At 46.5% G+C, this 22,046-nt stretch overlaps 1 protein-coding gene across 13 annotated transcripts in view; it reads left to right on the top strand.

Moving 5' to 3' along the window:
* LOC120951938 (nuclear hormone receptor FTZ-F1) overlaps window positions 1-22,046 on the top strand; it is a 124,625-nt gene that overhangs the window by 85,532 nt on the left and 17,047 nt on the right. For all 13 annotated transcript variants that reach the window (XM_040370956.2, XM_040370949.2, XM_040370950.2 and 10 more), the window contains 3 exons: window positions 19,342-19,589; window positions 19,676-20,043; window positions 20,862-21,060. In XM_040370956.2, the coding sequence (XP_040226890.2) occupies window positions 19,342-19,589; window positions 19,676-20,043; window positions 20,862-21,060 (815 nt within the window). The remainder of the gene's footprint in view (window positions 1-19,341; window positions 19,590-19,675; window positions 20,044-20,861; window positions 21,061-22,046) is intronic.

The raw sequence follows: 22,046 nt of genomic DNA, 5'->3' as shown, positions 1-22,046 counted from the left end.
AGTAATTGAAACTCGCATTGGTTTAATCGCCTCCGCTCGTTAGCAGCAGTAATACACGCCGATCGGCACATAATCACGCTCTGTTTGACGATTTCGAAGAGCAGGATGCCGCAAAACTGGGTCATGTATTTTAATCCCCATCTCATTTTTTTTAATTAGGCAATGACGTTATGACGCCATCCCCCAAATGTGAGATGTGCCGAAAAAGTGGGATTCACTTTCTCACAGCTGGCTCACTCGATGTGTTGCTGTGGGCCGCCAGATGGAGCTCTCACACTGTTCGAAAGTTTGCTCAAAAGTATTCCAACGGATAAAACAAAACAAAAAACGCATGTCCTTTGTGGTAAATTGCCTCTCTTTTTTTCGGTGGATGCATTTCATCATTCGCATCATCATCCGTATCATTGAAGGTGGTGTGTGAGCAATTACTCACACCGCGCGAGTAGCCGCCGTGCGTGATGAAATCACTCACCCTCCACCGATCCGACCCGATGAGGTAATTCTCATTTCGCTCTCACTCTCGATCAACGGCGGTTGTGTTGTGGAGGGTCTGTGTGTGTGTGTGTGCGTTTTTTATCTAATAGTTTGACGCGGTCGTTGTAGGAGTAGCGGGCGAGGAGTAGAGAGGTACACACTGTTTCCTCACTTTCCTCATGGAAGTGCAACAGAACCGGTTGCTTTGAAGCGAATGGCGCGCGCGGTGCTTGGCGCGGTGCTGGTGAATGGAACGCGCGAGGCTCACCGTGGCACGTGATGAGAGAAAGAGAGGAGGTGGGGGGGGGGGTGAGAGGAGGATTGAAAGAAGCGTACGAACAGGGGGTTGCTTTACGCCAGGTTGGGGAGGGTTCAGGCCGGGAGGAAACCTCCTAAAAAAGCTCACACACTCGCAAGCGAAGCGTAAAGCGTGCTTCAAAGCGGATTGTACGTGTGTGTGTGTGTGTTCACTGCTCGCCGTATTTCGCTTTCAAAGTTATGCATTGATTAATCGTGACGGCGCGCAAGTAGGTCATGCGAGAGCGAGATGCAATGTTGCGCTCATTCGCGCTCTCGCTCTCTCTGTCGGTCTCGTTCGCTCTCCTCGTTTTGCTCAACACCCCGTGAAACACCCCTACCACCGTGGCACGATTGGTGAGCGAGCGGAAGGAACAAGCGAGAGCAGCGAGAGATGCAACTCTCCCCCTCCCCCTCATACATCTTCCCCAACACGTTCTCACTGCAACAGCGCCCGCTCGTCATCCATTCCACCCCCCTCACAGCAATGGGGTGGAATATTCTCCATGACAACATCTCCGACGGGGGTTGAAGAGGGTGGCGGGAGGGTGGTTTTGGGCCGGGTGGTAAAGAATCGCAAAAAAAAAAAACAGATACAAATGAGAGAAAAACTGTACGCCAGAAGTGCAACAAAAAAAAAACCACCACCGAAACGGAACCGGGTGGGGTGGCCCATACACACACACACACACACACACCTACAGTCGACGGGGTGTGAAGTTCACTATCGGGGGAGGAGGGAGTTCGTTGTGCATGGCATGGTTTTTTTCCCTCTTCTCTTCATTGCAACTCCAACGCAGGCATGATTTTAAAGACATTTTTGTTGCTGTTGTTGTTGTTGTTGCGAATTGTGTTCAGTTCTTTGCAACGATCTTAGCTGTGTAATATTTTCTGTTGTTTGGGTTGGAAGTCGGCTGAGGTGCCCGTGTTTCTCTGTTCCTTGTTTTGTGTCGTTTAAAAAAGTATATTACGTCAAATTTGAATGGATTGTGTTTTGGATTGCTGCTATTTCACTGGTTATTTGATGGAAAGATACCATTTAGGATGTAGCAGCAGGGCATATTCGAAATGGCAATGCCACTGACTCTCTTCAGTAATTTGAAACCGAATGTAAGAGATGATTTAAAATGTTATTCCACTTCACTCTGATATTTTATTTCCATCATAATGATTTTTAATTTCTTTACCATGATTTTCAACACTTCAAAGATGTTGTTGCCATCGTTTTTCTCAGAGGGAATTGAAGACGGGTCTCATAACCCATTGGTCGTTGATGTATTGAAAATCATGCAAAAGACATTACATATTACAGGGTTTTCCAAGTCACTTTCGAATGTGCACATCATTATTCACCGAATTCAAGATGTTTTTCAACAGCTGTCAAATAGTGTATTCAAAATGAAATTTCAGTTTCAAAACATGATTTTCAGCACACACAACAAAGAACTGTCAAACTCAATCCAATATGAGCCGTGTTGAAAATCATGCTGAAGAAATTTAAAGTTATTGTAATAGAAATGAAATGTCAGATTGATGTGGATTAATTTGTTGAACGCGGTGAATAACAATGTTTACATTAGAAACTGACATGGAAAACCCTGTATGATAAAAACGTAATACTGGAGTGATGGGGAATTCAGGGTTTTCCGAGCCAATGTCTACAACATGTTTCATTGATTGCGAGATGTTTTTCAACAGCTGGTAACTGTTGTATTTGCATCTCAATAATGTTTCAGTTCTTCCACAAGATTTTCAACACGTCTCAAGCTGAATTGCGTTTGACAGTTCTTTGTAGTGTGTTGAAAATCATGTGTATGAACTGAAATTTTACTAGGCTGCAAATACACCCTTTGACAGCTGTTGAAAACCATCCTTTGAGATGGTGAATAATAATGTGCACATTCGAAAGTGACTTGGAAAATCCTGTAACTTCTTGAATTTGATGAAAAACAATGTTAAATTCTAAAGTAACTTAGAAAACTCTGTGAAGTGATGTTTTCTTTGTGGTGATAATACGCTCCAAATTTACCTCCCAGTAGCGTAAAAGAGTTTTTCGACAATAATCTCCCTCCTACCCTTAATTCCATTTGAGTAGCTTTACAAAAAAAGTTTGGCACAAAACTGGAATGACCTGCTGTACCATTGCCCCGGCCCTGTTTGACACGCCACTAACGCACTTGCCAGCATGTCAATCAGCCTCAGCATGTCCTACCAACTGTGTAAGGTGTGCAAGGATCGAAAGCTAGTGTTGGCTACTCCAATCCAAGTGCACTGCGAAGTTATGGACAGATTGATTGAGCAAATTGACTTCATATTTCGAGCTCCAAAATCGATGCGATTGGTGTAGCGCGAGCTCACTTGACTTTGCTTTGCCCGCGCGCGCGTTACTTTGTTATTGTTGTTAGTTGAAGGGCAGACAGCAGCGGCAACATCGATGGATCAAACGAAGTGGCGGTATAGGCCCTCGTGACTATGTTGTGTCTAAACTTGCAAAAACATGCTACACTAGAGGCGTTTAGAATCTTTTACACCACTTCCCACTGCAGTGCCAGCACCGCTCGGGGCCTCCGCGCGATCGAAGAATCGAAACTTAAAGTGCGTTTTTCTAATTGCGCGTGTCCCTACTGTCGATGTGTGCAGACGCCCCCCCCTCCTCGTGAAGACGCTGTTGCATTGCTACCGCAGCAATAACTCATACCCCCTGCACTCCTCCTCCCAACCCAAGAACCGGCGGCGCCCTCTGCACAGTTTGTCGGCTCAGCCTGCAACCACAGCGTCTCCCCTCAAAAGCTTCCATCTGAGTTTGCCAACCCAAACCACCCACCCAAGGAAGGAAATGAAACTTATGCATTCCTGCACCATTCCTCCTTCCTTTCCTTTTTCTTTTCCCAAAACCTCTTTGGGTCGATTGTGTTGCGGTTGTTTGGCCGCGTTCTGCCTTAGCCCGCTACTGTGCTAATGCAACGCTGCACCTCGTACCGTGCACTACCGTCCGCTTCCTTCCACTCAGGTTGGCAGGGGGGTTTTGGTTCCGATTCGCACGTGTGTGTGTGTGTACGAGGTGCGTGCGGGGTTTCTTTTATTTCACTGTGCTGCTTGTGTTTGCTGAAACCGGGCCAAAGTAATGGATGTCTGCGCGTGTGTTTGTGCGCACCAAATTTGCCCAATCCGATACCGCTTTGGAAAAACCGCATCGGTGCAGCGTGCAATTGCAAAACGATTATTGTTGGTGCTGTTCTTGTTGCAGTGAGTGTATTTGGCATGTCGAGAAGAAGCAGTATGCCGAGGTTGTTTTGTTCGCTCTGTTGTGTTTTCTGATCGGAAACGCGTGGTGCAATCGGGGCATAATAAAGACGGCGAGGGTGAGTAGCAGGTGGGCAAAGGAAATGCGTTATTAATGATGAAAGCAGTGCGAACTGCACGAACGATCGTTCTAGAAGCGAGAGTGAAACCTATTGACTGCACAGGTGCAATGAGTTTTCCATGAAAGTAAATCACAACCCAGGCTTTACAATCTTAACATTTTCTTAATATGATTGGACAACGCTGCTCCTTCTCAAAAAGGAGAGGAGCAAAACTATTGCCCTAGTTCAAAACTATTGCAATAGATCATCAACGAGATGATGTCTGGATAGTGTCTTGCAGCCACAACACAGCTGACAACAAAACAAAATGCCAAATTTGTAGCCAAAACGGTGGCGCTTTACTGCGCTCCTAATTATGGGCTGTCTTGTCTCGCAGCAAACATGACAAACACGCCACCCCTCTTTGGCAATGTCAAATGCCTCTACCATAAATGCCCGGGAAATCTGTCCGCTCAACGGATCTTAATCGAACAGCAATTAAAAAAACGAACGCCGATCCCAATCGAACCGCGAAACAATCGAACGCGTGCCTCCCATGTTGCCAATTTTCTCCATCTTCTAAGAAAAAAAAGAGACCCAGATCGCGCCCTGATGATCGGGAAAACAAGTGGCAAAAACAAATGCGCCCTGTCATGAGCGGGCGACAGCAGATCGGTGACACGATCGCTGCACCACAGCCCCGTGCACCGTGCCGAATCTGGAATGTCAATCCGGTCTCTTAAAGAGGAGGGAGGGGAAAATCGAATCTTCGTAAGCGGCACACAGCAGCGACGGAGTCGTTTCGAGAAATCCAGCCGCCGAGTTTGTTTTTATGCCGCGCGATCGTGTTCTTGTTTCGTGGCCGGGGCCGGGTGCAAACAAAAAAGGAGCCATTTCGGTGTGCGCCTCAGCTCGCAGCGTGTCGGCTAGTCCTACTGCGGCCTATCCTGCTGCCAACCCCCTCTCCCAACTCTGCTTAAGTGAGCTTCCTTCTATTTGGCACTGGGTTTTTTTTTTACTTCTAATGCATCCGGATTGGCGCTGTGCAACGTCTGTGTGTTTGCGAGCTGCTGCGGTGCAACACGTTGCAATTGTGCAATTCTCCAGCCGCACACACACACTTGCTGCATGGGTAGGAGTGGGTGCAGTTCTAGTGTGCAATTGCTGCCTGCCACTCCTCTCCTTCCAGCTCTCTGTCTCTCTCTCTCTCTCTAGCAGTAGATTCTGTTTTTATAGTCGTTTTCAATTTTCCAATCTGTTGTCTCTCTTTCTCTTCTTGCTTCTCTGTACTTCCTTCCCTACCCAAGATGTGGTAAAGTGTGTGTGTCTGTCTGTGTGGTTTGAGGCCACAGAATTTTATGACCATTTCGGGCAACCGGACGCGGACGGGCACTTGGAGGGGGGGGGGGGGGGGGGGGAGTTTTGAGGCAAAAGGCACCGTTTTGCTGAACGGCACAGTTTCGGCGTTTGCTTGTGGTGGAGTGGGACGGGGGATGGGGTAGGTTTCAACTGCATTCCGCAAATCGCGCCGCCGATACATCGTGATTCGTGAGGCGCGCTATCGAAAGCGAGGCGCTTAAGATAAGGAACGTTTTTTTTGGTTTGCAAAATGCATCACCGCAATCGTTAAGAACGAAACGCAAAAGGTGAACTCGTGCGATGGTGGTGGTGGTGGGGTGGCTTGTTGCTGTAAACTGGTTGCGGCGGTGGGAGTTTCATTCTGTGGCCACCACCCCGCACGTTCAATGCTCTCTCCCCTTTTGCTTGGGTTAAAGAGTTCTGTCGCTGTCGAGAATGTTGCGAAAGTGCCTTTTCGACTTGCCGCTTTTTTCTCACTCTCAATTTTCTAATGTAATGTATTGGGGTCAACCGGGGTGTACGATGTGGTTCTAATAGATGGACTTGAATTATGCTTGATTTTTATTGCCTTTTAGCGTTCATTTTTTAGTACCGACTTGCATAAAACAGTTGGCTATCAAATCAATGCTTACCGTCTCTGCTTAAACGTGCTATTGCAAATTATAAACCCAGTCTTAAAGATCGAATATAAACGCTCCTCACAGCGCCAACCACATTCTCGCATACTAACGTACCAATTGCATCAGCGTTACTTGCTTGCGCACCACCGGGTTACGCGCCTGAAAAACTTTCGATCAAAACTCATTAGTGGTCTATTGATTTAACACGAATGGTATACCGCTCTTCTCGTGTGCCTCGTGCCCTCAAAGCCCGCAGGAAAAAAGTCTCGCATTTCAGGACCTACTTTCCGTCCCGGAAGGTGGTCCGCTTTTTAATGAGACGACTGACGACGGATCGGGAAGCACTACTACAGCCAGTTGTGCAGTGAAGCACGGCAGGATTTACGCTTCCTTGAACGTTTTACCTTTATGTTTACCAACAATTTAAACAAAAAAAAATAGAGGATTTCTCACGCAAGAGGGTTTTTTTGCTCTCTCTCTCTCCACAACTGGAACGGTCATTCCTGGTTTGCTTCGTTTGTTACGTGAAGAGTCCACGTGATGATGGGACAGAACATAAAGCATTTTGGCTCGGGGTTGTTGTGGTTCGATTTTTCCGACCGTTCTTTTTCAGGTCACGATGGGTTTTAATTATCACGTGCCAGAGATGGAAGAACTTTTGACCTCATTTTGTGTCCTTTTAAATATTTTTAAATGTTCTGTAAAAAGGATTTTCTCCCGTACCTGTGTATCTTCCTCACGAGTGAATCTACAAAGTACAACAAGATTAACATTGGAAAAATGATAGAAATAGCAATTTAAACTCGATTAAATATGTTATAAATTTATTCTAGTGTGCAAAAAAGGAACTCCGTTACCCTCACTGCATTTCATCACCATATTGTCACAATGATGTCGCTCATAAGTTCATACCGCTTATCGCAGCTTCCATTCCACTCGCCACTCAGACCGTTCAAACGCTCAAAGCGATCGAAACTTTTACTAATTGATGGTTTTATTCCCATTCTCTGTTTCCAGGTATGTTGTTACGATCGCATATCCTGTACTTATGGTATGGTATTCATCCCCCATATGTGTGTGTTTGTTGTGTCCTTTTGTTTCCCATGTCTGATGCTTGATCATCGTCACTTCCGGCAGTCAAATGCCACCCCGCTTTGGCGCTTTGTGTTTCGATTCTCAGACATCGATAATCCATTTCGACTTGACTCATCTCGGTCAGACACACATCAAAGAGTGGACCGATTTCGCGCACCAGACAGGGCTGTGCCTCCCTCCCACCTCTCTAGGCAATGAGGTCGAGAATTGCAGGAATGCAAAAAAAAAAGACGTCGTGGCCCGCGTGCGCGTCCCAGATTATGGCGCGAGGGTGTTTTGTGTGTGTGTGTGTGTACTTGTTGCTCTCATTCAGTGAGAATGTCGCTCCTCGGTGAGAATGTGATTGTGTGATCTTTCCCTCGGGAGCTTCCTTACACACAACCGTGTGTGTGTGTGGTCTGGTGTCCCCATTTTTACAGCACCATGCGACCTTGACCTACTGTTTGGTTGGTGCGCTTCCTTCAAATATTAGATTAACGAGCGTCAAACAGAAACTCCCGAAATATGGCCTGGCCGGATGGCGGCAGAAGGCTGTGTTTGTGTGTGTGTGTGCGCGGGTATGTGTTATTGTTATCTGCGCGATAGCAAACTCACACTTGAGCGGCTGTCAGTCGGTTTGGACGAATGATTTTTAAACGAAGTGACAGACGGGCGACGGGTTTGACGAGTCCGCTTTATCAGCTGCAGGGAATTGAAAATTCTTTTTATAGCCCTCCCCTTTGCACCGATTTCGTGTTTTTTGGTTGGTTTGGGGCCGCCAGGGCTTTATTACAATTTTTGCGTCGCGTCGAAAATCTGAAAATAAAAGGCAACCCCTGGGCAGTAATGGGGAGGGGCAAAGGCATTAAACGGAACAGCTGAGCGCTGTCAGGCTAATTAGTGTTGGGTGTGTTGCGCTACGGCAAATGGGAAACGGCCCGTTTGTCACCACCCCACTAAAAAGGTGCACAATTTAGGTCACAACCACAGTGGTGTCCCAGTGTGGCGACAGTTCAATAGATGCACATTATTCTTCTTTTGCACATCTCGTGGCGCCCTGTGAACCGCTTAGAACGCGCAGCGCTTAGAAGCGTCTAGAAGGCGTTGCTGTGTTTACGCTTAGAATCTATGCTTGTTTAAGGCCGTTTTCTCCCCTCCCCCACCGAGAGAGAGGGCGTGAGAACCAACCAGCAAGCAGCGTGAGTCCCAAATCTAGAGCAAACCGTGTACGCGTGTAATAGTAGTTAGTGGTTGTAGTAGTAGTAGCAACAGTTGCCATTCATGTACGCGCCATGATTTGGCCCCGTTCTTCGTCCCCTCCGGTGCGTATATGTTGTTTCTGTGTGTGTACTAGGGTTTGATTTTTGTTTACATTGCGTAGCGTTATTAGGGTGATAAGATTAGCGATTGTGCCAGTTTTTGCACCGCATCCCTCCTCCACCCTCCCGGGAGGGGTGTTTTTCCCACTTCTTCTTTTGGTTCTTATTGGGTGGGCCACCGCGCGCACTGCGCGCCATCGTGGAGCCGGCTTGTTTATTCGCGTGTTTTTGTGTTGTTGTTTCAAGCCTGTGAACAAATGTTTCTGAAAGGGGGGTGGGGGGTGGGGGGGGGGGAGATCTAGGGGCTTCGATGTTATTGTCGTTTTTTGCGTTTGATTTTGTTTTTTTATTCGCTCTTCGTGAGGAGTAATTTTCCATGGATCATTTTCGGGTATCAGAGTCGGGTGACAGGTAAACAAAGGGCAGGAGACAAGAGGTGATAAACAGATGATTTTGATATAATGTTTAGCGGGTTTTAAGGGCTTTGTGGTTGTTCAATCGACGCTCCACTTAATAATCTAAGTCCTTGTATGTCAGGCTGATTCCAATCCATTAGAAATTTCCAATAGGAATTTCCAATCGAATTGAACAATGAGTCTGTCCAAAAAAGATACTATGGAGTCCAATTCTCATCTTATAATGTTCATTTCTCTATTTAGAAAGAGTCAAGAAAGTATCCCACAGCTATGAGAACTCCAGAAAAAACCCTGTATTGAGAAAGTATTTTCTACAAACTACTGGGCTGCTCCATGACCCTGAAAGAAAGGTACAAAATGGTGCTCAAAGGATTGACTATTCTGCAATTGTCAGTGCAATATTTTGATACAAAATTAAAAATAAACGTTCTAGGAGAGTATTGTTCCATAGAACACATTCTTTTGCCATCTTTTTCAAACATGTTGTTGGTAAAATCGATTTCATAGCTATAAGTGACTGAAACTTCTTTTGATTTTTCACCCACGTGTGAAGATTCAATTAACCAGATGTTGCATGAGGCCTTACGTACGAAAACATCTTCTTAAGCTACCACAGTGCCCTGTTTAACCTTTGAGTTCACTCTCAATAGTACATCTTCTTCCATTGCTGTTCGATCTTCACTCCACGACAAACGAAACGCATTAGCGACACTCGCTGAGGTGTGAAATATGTGTGGTTGTGTGTGTGTTTGAGTGTGTGCACAACGCTAGTTAAGCAACCAGCAATATTGGCAGCATCAGCAAGCAGTCGTCAAACCCCTTGATGCCATTACCGATCTTTCACCGATCACACATATATTATACAATATTTTACCCGCCGCGATGCGTATTGGCAAAACCCGATAGACGGAGGGGGCTGCACCAGACGCGGAACTGCCGGTGCACTTCCCTCCTCTCGGAAAGTGTTTGATGCTCATTAAAAAACGCACCACAGTGTCGTCCGGCGACGGTGTAGCGTGCGGGGCCCAGAAACTTCACAAACGAGTGCGAAGAAGCGCCCATTGCACAATGCACTTCGGCGGAGCTATTTGCGGCGAAGCTTCAAACACACCGTCACACACACACACAGACACAGTGTCATCTAGGCGAGAGGAAGATCCATAAAGTTTTAAACGCGTGTGCTGCTGCTGTTTGCTTGCTGATGGATTGCAGTTTTGCAATTATGTGTGCCGTGTTGCATACTTGTTTGCTGTTTTCTCGTACTCTCTCACTTAGCGGCCTGTCATCAGCCGACCTGTGGGGAGCGGGAGTGTTGGTTGTCGATGAAGATCTTCCTTCGCACGTCGGCTAGGAGAGTGTAGCTTTACTTTCGCAAAATGTTCGACTTTTCAGCAAACTCTTGTACCAGGGGGCTCGATTATTTACACCATTTCAATTGTATTAATCAACGAACAGGCCCGAAAAGCAGAACGCATTCCAGGTGTGAGGTACGATGTGCCCGGATGGTGCCCCACATTTGTGCCGATGTTTGTTGATTCAGTAAACGGTGCCATCGTAATCGACATCGGTCACGTACCGGTGCGGTGGTGTGTATGTCATTTGCTAATGACATTAGCGAACCGAACGACAACGTGCGGTGCGAGAGCTGTCATTTTGGAAGGGCGCGAAATTGTCGGAACGGGCTTACCGGTGAGAGTGAATGTGTGTCCGTTCACGTGTGTGTGTGTGTGTGTGTGCTAGCTACCAACAAATTCACCCGATTACATAAGAGCTGAACGTTTTGTTTGACTTTGAGGTTTCCACTCGCGCCATGTTTTGCTGCTGCTCCACACCTCGAACGATCTTCTCGCTTGATCGATCTTTTGCTCAATCGGTGTTCGTTTTCGGTTGTGCCACTGACAGCAAGCCACGGTGAGGCCAAATTAATTTGGACGTTTCTCATCTCACCTCGAAAGCTCATCATCATTACACAGCTGATCGCAGCGGTTCGATCGTTCGATCGATCACATCCATAATTCGATGTTTGATCGACCAATTGGGAAATTGAATGGTGTGGGCCTGCGTACCCCGGGGCTCAAGTTTTTTTTGCGTGGCATTGGCCCACTGGTGGTGAAGAAATTATTCACGCACGACTCGCCAAACCATCTTCAAATTAGCCGGAGTCGGAGCTTGACGCAATGCTAACGAAAGCCACCGGATTCGAGATTGGCAATTGAGATGAAGTGTGGCGATGATGGAGAAGCAAAAAAAAAAGGTTCTAAAACAACCGCCAGGCGTCATTAAGAAAGGTTGCCAAATAGCAGAATTGGATGTGCAAGATGGAATGATTCGCCAACCGAAGATCATCGGTGTTTCGACAGTTTGTCTGCTGGCTGCTTTTGTGGTTTCTTTTATTGCTCCCGATCGTGAGATGTTTGCTCACATTTTCTTTCTTTGCTGTACTATTGGGGATAATTTTGTTTTTTACGAAATATGTTGCTCAAGAATTCCCAAACAATGAAGGAAAATATGAAGACACTTCAAAACTAACATAAAAAAAACTCAATTCTAACAGAAACTACGTCAAACTGTGTGTCCCTACACAAGTGCGGCTCAGCTTTCAGCGCCAAGCACAAACACACGCCTCACCGACGCCTTGCGTGACCCACCACCACCATCTTCGGAAGCTTCGCGCTACTCGGTGGGTCTCGAAAATGTCATGCCGATAATAATGACAGTGTCGTGAATGGAACAGTCCGAGCGGGGCAAGAGGCGAGGGTGAATAGGTGTAAGAAGAAATGTGCTACAACCATGGCGCACGGGGATAGAGAGCACGGCACCCCGGCACTGCAAAGCAAACAAATGATACCACGTAACAACAACAACAAAAAGTAGACACAAATTGTGAATAAAACAAGAGGGGAAAAACAGCGACAACCCAAGAGTAGCACGGTATTGATTTCAGCCACCTTGACCCAAATTCGGACCCACGGCTTGTAGCGTGTGGCGTTCATTAGAAGCTTCGCTTATAGCGATCGCGTTTCCAGCCACGGAACGTTTCGAATTTTCGTAACACTGTCTGGGGAGGGGGAGAAAACACAAATATATGCGTCCATTTTATAATGCGTAGGTTGTGAAATAATGTCTATTGCTAGCATTGATTAGTTAAAAATATCCTGATTTACTAATAGGTTAAGCATAACAAACCGAAAATCCAAAACAACATTCTCACAAAGCTACCAACGCGAAAAGCCTGTTGCATTTCTAACGTTTCGCTTTTTCCTCTCAAATTACGTCACTCGTCGCACACCACCACCGAGTGGGGTGCAAGTGCAACTGGATGACATTGAACGGTGGTCAAACGCTGGCTGGAGCGTCGTTTCCTCCAGGAACTCAACCACTGCAAGAAGGTCGGAAAAGTTGTCGGTCTGAGTCAAACCGGGACGCTGCAAGCAATGAGTGGGGTGTTCTTTTTCGCCCCCTACCGATCGCATGCTGCCCCGTACTCGCATCGACAGTTTGCATTGCTAAGCGTCGTGTGTACGCTGTTGGTTTGTGTCAGCTCGGCACACACTGCATGCCCCAGTAGCCGCAGGGTGCAGCCCGTGTGACGTTGTCGCCGAGAATTGCGAAACATAAGCCGCTCGTTTGCTGGCAGGAGAGGGAAAGAAAGAGCGGACTGGAGAAGGTGCGAGAGCGAGAGAGAGAGAGAGAGAGGGAGTGTAGAGTCACCGAGATAGTGAGCAGGGCGAGAAAGGGCGAAACTGGTTGGCCGCGCATGTTCAAGATGCTGCGGACGGACCGATCCCATTATGTGGTGGAATGAAAAGTGAATTCACAACATGTGTGTTGAGCAATCGGTATCCACGCGGAGTGGAAAGCAAACACATCTGAAAACGATAGACTTGCCCACTTAACTGATTTGTAATAGAGGTTTTTTTTTCATGGATTTAAAGTTGTAGCGTTATTCGTTTTTAATTGCTGGTTGTTTTTCATATCGAAGTTACAGATTTGTCACAAGCTTTGATGCAAACTGTAACGCTGTGGAACAGAATAGATTAATCCCTTGCCATGTTGTTTATATGCTGCTATAAACCTCAATCTGTTGGAATGATCTCATAGTGTCGCGTCAAGTGCTTGGGTTTGTATACGTTTAGTCATGAGTTCGAGTCCCGTTTGGGTGGAATTGGATGAGAGTCTTTCTACAATAAAATTAAGATTCATTTGTTGAATATTAGTTAGTTCTAACTCCATATTGTTCATTACATGTTAATGGAAAAGTAATAAGAAGAAGAACTCTCGGCTACATGTGTCACCTGAATGAAGTTTATAAAAAAAATAGTAATTAGAGAATATTTCCCTCTATTTTGTCCGATAACACTTTCTAGCGCACTTACTAAACACTTTCTTCTCATTGTTTTACTATCTTAATGCTTCTTACGCATTCAACAATTCAACAGAAAAGCACACATACATCAGAAACAAAATTATTATTTAATCAACGATCTTCTGCGTCACCGTACCGACGGGAAGAATCCTTCACAACGGCAAACTCCACTCAAAGCTAAACGGCAGCTCCGTTCGGTGTACAATACCCGGAAAACTCCTTCCCAGCCAGTAGCCAAAACCGCTTTATAGAAACCTAATAACGCAGCCCCGGCCACAGTGGCGTACAAAATAAATAACACCCTAATTACATTACCACCCCGTGGGTGGTGCGTTGAAGGCTGCAGCATCCCTTCTTCCAGCATCTCTAAGGTCGGCTCGAAAAAAAAAGAAGAAAAAGAAAGAAACCAAAAAAAAACTCCCAAGACACATCTCCAGATGTTGGCGCACGCCGCCACCGACAAACCGTGCCAGTGCGCCGCCTTGACATTGGCCCAGATATGTGCCCAGTGTGCCCGGGGGCCCGAGGGCCGACCGCGCAATTTCTCTCTTCTATTACCGACGCTGGTAATAGTCCCAGTGCGTCCCCACCCCCCATCGTCTCCCGTCGTCTAGGGGCGGGTTTGCCTCCGTAGACGCGGAAAATCGTGACGCGAACTGATGGAAAGGAAGAGGAAAGGAAAGGGAATACCGCCAGTCGCGTCTCTCCCTGGTTTTTTTTTCTATCGTGACATTGGCGTACTTCCCCGAACGCGGGGAACGCGGGGTATGAAGTAATAGAGTTAACTATTAATCATCGTTAGTTTTCCTTTTCGCCCGGTGTTCGCTTTTCTCTATGCCAATTGGTATGCACAGTGGTGTGGTGGAGGAGCATCGAGAAGGGGTGGAGTGAAATAGGAATGGGGGGGGGGAGGCAATAGTTTTCTTTCTTTCTATTTGCTTCAGCTCTTCTCGTCGTGTTGCTTTGCCGGCGGCCGGAGGATGGTAATGAAAGTGAAAATTCCACCGCCAGCACTATTATGCAGCAGCGCTCGGTCGGTCCCGCGGGGGGCGCGTTGTGAATTTGCCGTTATGCAGCTGCAGTGGATGCAGCTTTGGCTTTGACCTTGCGATCTATTTTAGCGATCGAATGGGTTGCGCACGATCGGGCGGTTTTTTATTTTTTAATTTTATTTACAAACCGAAAATTAGAAATCATCGATGTCTGTTTTACTGCATTAAATTGGCTGGGGGAAAAATGCATCCAATTTATGCATTTCCATTACTTGGTTTAATGGTAATGGCACAACGCAATATGTTCCATTTTTTGCCACTCTCGGGTGTCAATATTTATGTATCAGTTTCACAATAAACTCTTAAAGCCGTTCCACTGGCGCCCTTTAATGAACTTTGTGCATTAGAGCAGTCGGCCAAACGAGACGCAAGTGCCGCTTAGTTTCGATTAGTATGACCCGGTGCAACACACTCACACACATCCATTACCATTTTCTCCCTGTCCATTTCAAGACAATTCATTCGCTTGCAAATCAATTTGCTGCACTACTCTCCCCCTCTGAAACGGGCGCGTTTTGGCTGGCTCAATTTCTTGCCAGCCATTTTTGAGACCGTACATTGTGTGTTCGCACTGTTGTGATTTCCTCGTCACTTTAATAAACCACCACGTCACCTACCGACCCAATCTCCGCAAAAGCCACAACAAAAGAATCTCACCACTTGGGAAACAACCACCATCACACCATGCAATCGGGGTGGACAACTCTGGCGGGGTGGTTTGTGGTTGTGTCTCTCGATTGTGGGTCACGCCGCGACGCCGTACGCGATGACTGCCCAAGACCCAGCGCTCTAGGGGGCTCTAATTCAATTACCCGGCGTGTGCGTATGTGTGCCTGTGTGTGTGTGTATTACGGCAACATACGGCAAGCCTAATGTGAAGTCGGCTAGGTTAAGCTCCAGATTATGGCAGGGCTCTAAGACAGGGCTGAGAACATACAATTGCAGGCGTGTTTGGACCACTGCTCGCTGTGGTCATTGTTTACTGCCGGGCGTGGGTCATATTTAATTCAAGTCGTGCCTTTTTTATGCTCCTTTCCCTTTCCTCCCGTGGCTCATGTTGTACACGTCGTCTCCGTATCATAAACAATAACACGGTCGTTCGCGCGCGTTTGGGAAGGCAAAAATCGTTGTGATTGCAGCTCTCGACGACTTGCAGTCAAAACACAGTTGCCGATGACGCGTAGCGCGTTCAAAACTGACGAAACGCGCGAGATTTTGACCAGCGACATTACGGGACGGGTGCAAATCTGGAGATTCGTAACATCGGTTTTCACTCTCCATACATTCATCCAGCGTTACTTACTTTGGCGCCGGCGTGTAATTTATTTCCCATTGGCATGCTGTTGTTTCTTTTTACCACGCAATACACCAGCTAGTGCGCGCGTGTGTGTGTTCTATTATGACCAAAACCCACCGTGGCACCTCCGTTCGTTCGTTCCGTTTTATGTTGTGCTTCGTTGCATAAGAACTGCGCATGCAACACACCAGATAATGCCTGCAGCTTGTGAAATTTTTGGTGCAGTTTCACCCGAAATGAAACAAAAATAAATGGAACATGAACCGGAAAACCTCCTTCCCCTCCCAATTATGCATCTCATCTCTCCCTTAATAAAAAAAGCCCAAAAGAGAGGATGAGGGCAAAAATAGCCTTCGCACGTCTGGCTGACTGGCTGGCTGGCTGACTTTCTCCGTATTTCTCATTTTGCGTTCATTTCCTGTGCCGTCGCAGCACTGTCAAGCCTACGGCTTGGATGAAGGGATGCCTCCAGCCATCACAGCCACAGCAATTTGGGAGAGGGAGCGTCCAAATTAGCACGCGCTCAACCAAAACGGCGCATGAGAAGAACCTGAGGCGTAAAACACAGAACTCTTTCCTCTCCCCTTTTTGCAACGCGTTCCATCCTTTCAAAAACTCATCAACATATCCCGAGCATATCGTGTCCTCGTGCCGGCATCAACACCGCGACAATTCGCACTTTATGTGTTTTTTTTTGCCCCCTTTTTTGGGTGGTAGCTAGCAAAGTGCACGTGCAACAAGTCGGACCCGGCCCAGTGGTCGGTTCCAGCCCGGTAACCACCCGCACACAAACACTCCACAGGGATCGTGTTTTTTTTTGTTTTTCCGTGAGTGCGGGAGACAACATAAAAAGATCATCCATCCCTGACACAGACATACACACACACACAGACATAAGTGCATTCCGTGTTGCTCCGTGTTTCGGTTGTTTGGTTCGGTTTTCCAATTTGGAGCTATTTTCGAAGCATAAAGTTTAATGATTGCAAAAGCCCCGTTAGCGGGCGCACACGAACGTGCCGGTTCGGCGCACATCTGGGCCAGCCAACGAAAAGTGCATGTCTGCATGTGCATGTGCAAAGGATGTGTCATGGAGGCAGGAAAAAAAAAACAAAAGGAAGCGGGGGTCGCTGTCAGAAGTAAACCATGCACCGTGCCGTAATTCTTCCCGTTTTTTTGGGGGGGAAAGTGTGCATCACTTTTTTGGGGCGAGCAATTATAGGGATCGTTTTCTGTTGCAACGAGTCAATGGTGAGCAAAATGTTAAACTAAAGAAACGCAGTTGACAAGCTACAAAACACAGGCAGCAGGGAAATAATTAAAATTATATTTGCAAGATTTTATTTGCATGTAAAAATAGGTTTGTAGAAATAGGTTTTGTCGGAAAGTCGTAAACAATCATAAAACAAGGAATGTTTTTACATGGGTCGTTATTAATGTTTAAATTAATAAGCAAAACTGATGATCGAAATTAACAACGGAGCATGTCAGCCTGCGGTAAACTGCCTAATTGTTTGCCTTAAGCATTTGTCAGCAAAACTGGGTCACCAAGGAGCAATACGTTGGTAACGGAACACAACCTGCAGCCCAGCAGTGTGTCAGCACCATTTCTTGTCAACTTTTCCTCTTACTTTCCCTTTCTCTCTTAACCCACAACAACCCGAACGGTCCTCATGTTTGCTGTGAAAGAATTTAAACTACGTCTACGGCTTGTCTCTTCCGTTGATTAAATGAATAGCAAAGTGTGGAAACATTGCAAGAATTTACCAAAAAAAAGCAACAACAAAAAAACCTTCTCAAAATAAATACGCTGACACAGTCACCTTTATTGTTTAAGCGTCGCTGGCGAGCACTGTGCCGTTAGCTGCTTGTGTATGTGTTTAACCTTTTGCAGATAAAACAATAGACAAGAAAAAGGGAAGAAAACATTCGGCAAAATAGAAACAGTTTTATAACGGTTTCGATTTGGCATTGTAGAAAAAGTAAAAACTCTATCCCAAAAGGAAAAAAAAACCCTTTGCGGGTCCATGCGTAAAATAGTGTGTTTGGAACAAACATTTAACAAATTTTAAACGCAAGTATAACGGTTAAATGCACCGTAATTGTTTGCTAGAGGACTGTTTTGCTGGGCACAGTGTCCACATTCCGCACCGAAGCCAATGATCCGGAAGCGGAATGTTCTTTTGTGGGAAATGAGGAGCAGAATGCACCGAAGACCGTTTGTGCGAATGTTATCATAACAAGCCGCTTTGATGATGGCTAATTGGCAGCTTCGAAATTATTTCCCTTTTTTAAGCACACACAGACACACAGACACTCATACGAATTGATGAAAAGTAACGTAAAACAACCACAGGGCTCGATCATATGGATGATTCCGGAAACAAAAAAATGCGACAAACCGGGAAGTCGATTAATAGGTCGTCAGTGTGTATAAATTTGTCTTCTTATTTCTTTTTTTTTTGGAGGGATCATTCTTCTTTTTGTGTTGCCATACCGTGTGCTGCCGCTGGTACTGGTATCATTAAAATGGCACCACGATCGCGTTAATCGCGAGCGAAAGTGGCGTGCTGTCGCGGAACGGCTGCCACGAAACTGTGACAACATCACCTGCCAGTTGGGGCGACCCGTTGCGTAATCGAATGGACAACGAGCGTTTTGAGTGAAACGATTATCGAAACTACTTTCTGAAGTGTGTTTTAGCTCAGAAGGATATGTATTTTCATGTGTTCAATTTTAAGGGATCTTTTACAAGACACACAGTTAGATATGATCTTGTCTAATAACGGACCTCGGCGTCCGTCTGGCGGCTATCTTTTGAGGGTAAAATATCTCGGCCCCACCGAAAAAAGAAGAAGAAGAAGAAGCCAAAACTGCATCCCGCGCTCGATCGTGAGAACGGAGGTAGGCATTCTACAAAAATATCAAATCATGTTGTAAAAGAAAAACGGATCCCTACGGAAAAGATTTAATAACCCCCTTGGGTGTGTGTGGGGAAGAACTTTACAAAAACTGGGCAGCTCGGCAATCCCTCAGTTGGTTGAGGAAGACAGGGAGGGAGGTTGAAAGATCCTTCTCCGTAAACAATAGCCATTTGCTGCATCTCGCAAGCGTCTAAGCGCAGGGCGTTGTCCCCGCTCACTGCAACAGCGCGAGCACATTCTTCCCGGAAGGTAACGGTTGCAAAGAATGGGGAGCATGATGCACCGTGTCAACGTTTTTTTTTCGATTTCTATTCTTCCCGTTTACTACCGTTCGAAGTTAAAACGATATTTCAAGCAAGCGATGTTTAGGACAAGAAGATTGTGATCTTTTTGGCAGAAGTTGCGCTTAAAAACAAAACAGGAAAAAGCAGAACGCCTAAAAGGGACTAAGGCTGGATTTCCAGGAATGAAGGGATTGTTGCAAAAAGACAAAAAAAAAACAGATATCATCTTTCCCGTTTGCCTAACATCCCGTTAGAATTAGTTTTGCCATTCTTTTTTGTGCTCTCCCCAGTCCTCGTTTGACCTACTTCGCACAACAAATGTGCCCCAATGCTGCTCCACAGCACAAGAAACAGTTTCTGTGGTTCATACTGAGGAGCTGCCACACTTCTAACGCATCCCCATACCACGTACATTCTAGAACCCACTTCATCCATATTGGTTTTATTAATAACATTTCTACAATCTTTTTCCCCCCTTTCTTTCTCTCTCTCTCCCTCTCTTTCCCGGGCACTGGCAGCCGTGCGAGCCGACAGGATGCGCGGCGGACGAAACAAGTTCGGGCCCATGTACAAGCGGGACCGGGCGCGGAAGCTGCAGATCATGCGCCAGCGGCAGCTCGCCCTCCAGGCGCTGCGTGGCTCGATCGGCGGCGGCGTCGGCATCGGTACGCTCGGTTCGGACGGCGTTTCGCCCCAATTGCAGGGTCTCGATTACCACCAGCCGTACTCGAGCATGCACATCAAGCAGGAAATCCAGATACCGCAGGTAAGTAGGCGATCAGTAGGTGTGCCAACCTAGGTCACGATGATGGCTATACATTAACGCATTGCTCCTTTTCTTCTGCTCCGTAGGTCTCATCGCTCACGTCATCGCCGGATAGCTCGCCGAGCCCGATCGCGATCGCCCTCGGCCAGGTTAATCCGCAGACGACGATATCGCTCAGCAGCACCGGAGTCGGCGGCAACGGTGGTGGTGGCGGTGGTGGCGGCGGCGGCGGTGGCGGCGGCAACGGTGGTGGTAGCAATGGGTCCGGTGCCGGCACCGGCAGCTCCAACTCGAACAGCGCCACCAACATCCAGAACCCACTGTCCGACTCGAAGCTGTGGATGAGCGCCAACTCGACAACCGCCTCGCCCCACTCGCTCAGCCCGAAGGCGTTCAGCTTCGACTCGAATCCCACCAGCACGGCCGACTCCGGCAACCCGGCCGACACCCTAAGGCTAGTGTCTTTTTGCTTGCTTTGTTTTATGCTTCCCTTATCCAACCCACTGTGTGTCTTGTCACAGGATGACTCTGTCACTAACCGTTATGGTTCCTTTATGTTTTTAGAGATTGCAAAAGCAAATGTGCCAAGAAAATACTATCCCACAGTTGCAACAAGTGTTCATGTATTTGATGGATTGGTATACAGTTCTTGAGTGGAAGAACAGAGCAGATGAGCTGTTCAAGTTTTCTAAATTGTTTTTAAAGCAGCTTTCATGTACTTTTGCATTTTTGTATTACTTCATTTGTTAAACTGCTAATTCTTCAATGTGTTCCAATGATTTTAATCTTATTTTGTTATTTACATGTTCTTATTGTTTTGTAAATACTATTCTATTATTTGAACTTTTTAATCTATTTTAATTTGTAAAAAACAGTCCTTTTTCACTTCTGTTATGTATATATTTATGTTTAATGGAAACTGTTTTGGATAATTTAACTTGTTATATGTTACACTAACACAAAACTATTACCACGAGCAGCATTAATTAATAGTTTTTTCTCTCTCTCTTTCTCTGTTTCTCTGTAATTCTTGTTGAACGTCCTGTTTCATCCTGTTCCCGCAATCTCCCGCAATCTGGAATCGTTCCCCCCAACACTGCACAAAAAACACAACACAAATTGTGTAACATGGCACTTTCGTTCTTCAAACAATTCCACCCAACCCACCGGTTTTCTGGACACACACACACATACACCCACACCAACACACTGGACACCACCTGATGCCCGCAAAATTACGCTTTCCCGGCCCGTGAAATTCACCATCTCCAGGGTATCGCCGATGATCCGCGAGTTCGTCCAGTCGATCGACGATCGCGAATGGCAGACGTCGCTGTTCTCGCTGCTCCAGAGCCAGTCCTACAATCAGTGCGAGGTCGACCTGTTCGAGCTGATGTGCAAAGTATTAGACCAAAATCTGTTCTCCCAGGTCGATTGGGCGCGAAATACGATATTCTTCAAGGATTTGAAGGTAAGTGGTGCAGGGGGCGGGATTGTATTTCCGGATAGCAAAACAGAAAAAAAACGAAAGTGTGTATGGTTGATCGTAAAACATTTTGCACATACAAAACTGGCAACAACTTTTTGCGTTGTAGCAAAAACGGGGGAACATCATGTTGCGAGAAGAACCAGCAAACAAAAAAATGTATACACACACACATGTACAAGAGCTAAAAGCTAAAACAAATCACCTCTCACAAGCTCACTCTCAATTTCCGTCGGTGACCTACTTGTGAAGCTGAGCCGAACCATGCTGTGTGCACCGAAAGTTGAATGAATAAAAGCGGACCCCAACGCACAATAAACCAACGAAACAAACAAAAAAAAAAATGGCAAAACGCACACTTACGCACACGTGTGGACACGCTGGGGATGAAAAGAGGGTTGGTCGGTCAGTCGGTCCATTAGTGTGGACTCAAAAATAACGTCGTCAAAAAAAAAAGCGACGCGGGGCCATCTCGCAAGAAAAATGAATTTTCAAATGGCAGCAGCGAGCTCCCCTTCCAATCGCGTGTGTCTTGCCAGACCACCACCACCACCCCGTGCTGTTTCTTATGCGTTTCCATGTGTGCGAATACGTTCAATCAGGCATGTGTGAGTGTGTTAGGGGGGTAGTTTTTTTTGCTCGCACTGTACACGCACTCTGGCTTTTGCAGAACCTGAGTAAAAGAATGGTGCCACTTATGCAGTGCCACACCACCATCACACAGAAAGCAAGCAAGCAATAGGGAACGGAAAGGGGTTGGGCCCCTGTGCCACGCTGTGCCGAGATGGACACAATGTTGTCCGGCAGCTCTAAAGGTGGAGGGGGGTTTGTTGGAGGGTTGTATGTTTATTACTTTTTGCGCTGTAAATTGTTGCTTGCGTGTTGTAGGTTGGGGTTTGGTGTTTTGTTTTGCACTTACCACGGTTTAGTCCGTCGTACGTTTGGGTGGGAGTTGCAGAAATCTCTACTAC

The sequence above is a fragment of the Anopheles coluzzii genome, chromosome 2, assembly GCF_943734685.1.
Source record: "Anopheles coluzzii chromosome 2, AcolN3, whole genome shotgun sequence".
In the NCBI taxonomy this organism is placed as follows: Eukaryota; Metazoa; Arthropoda; class Insecta; order Diptera; family Culicidae; genus Anopheles; species Anopheles coluzzii.
The sequence above is the reverse complement of the archived record's forward strand: the minus strand, read 5'-3'. Positions and strand labels throughout refer to the sequence as shown.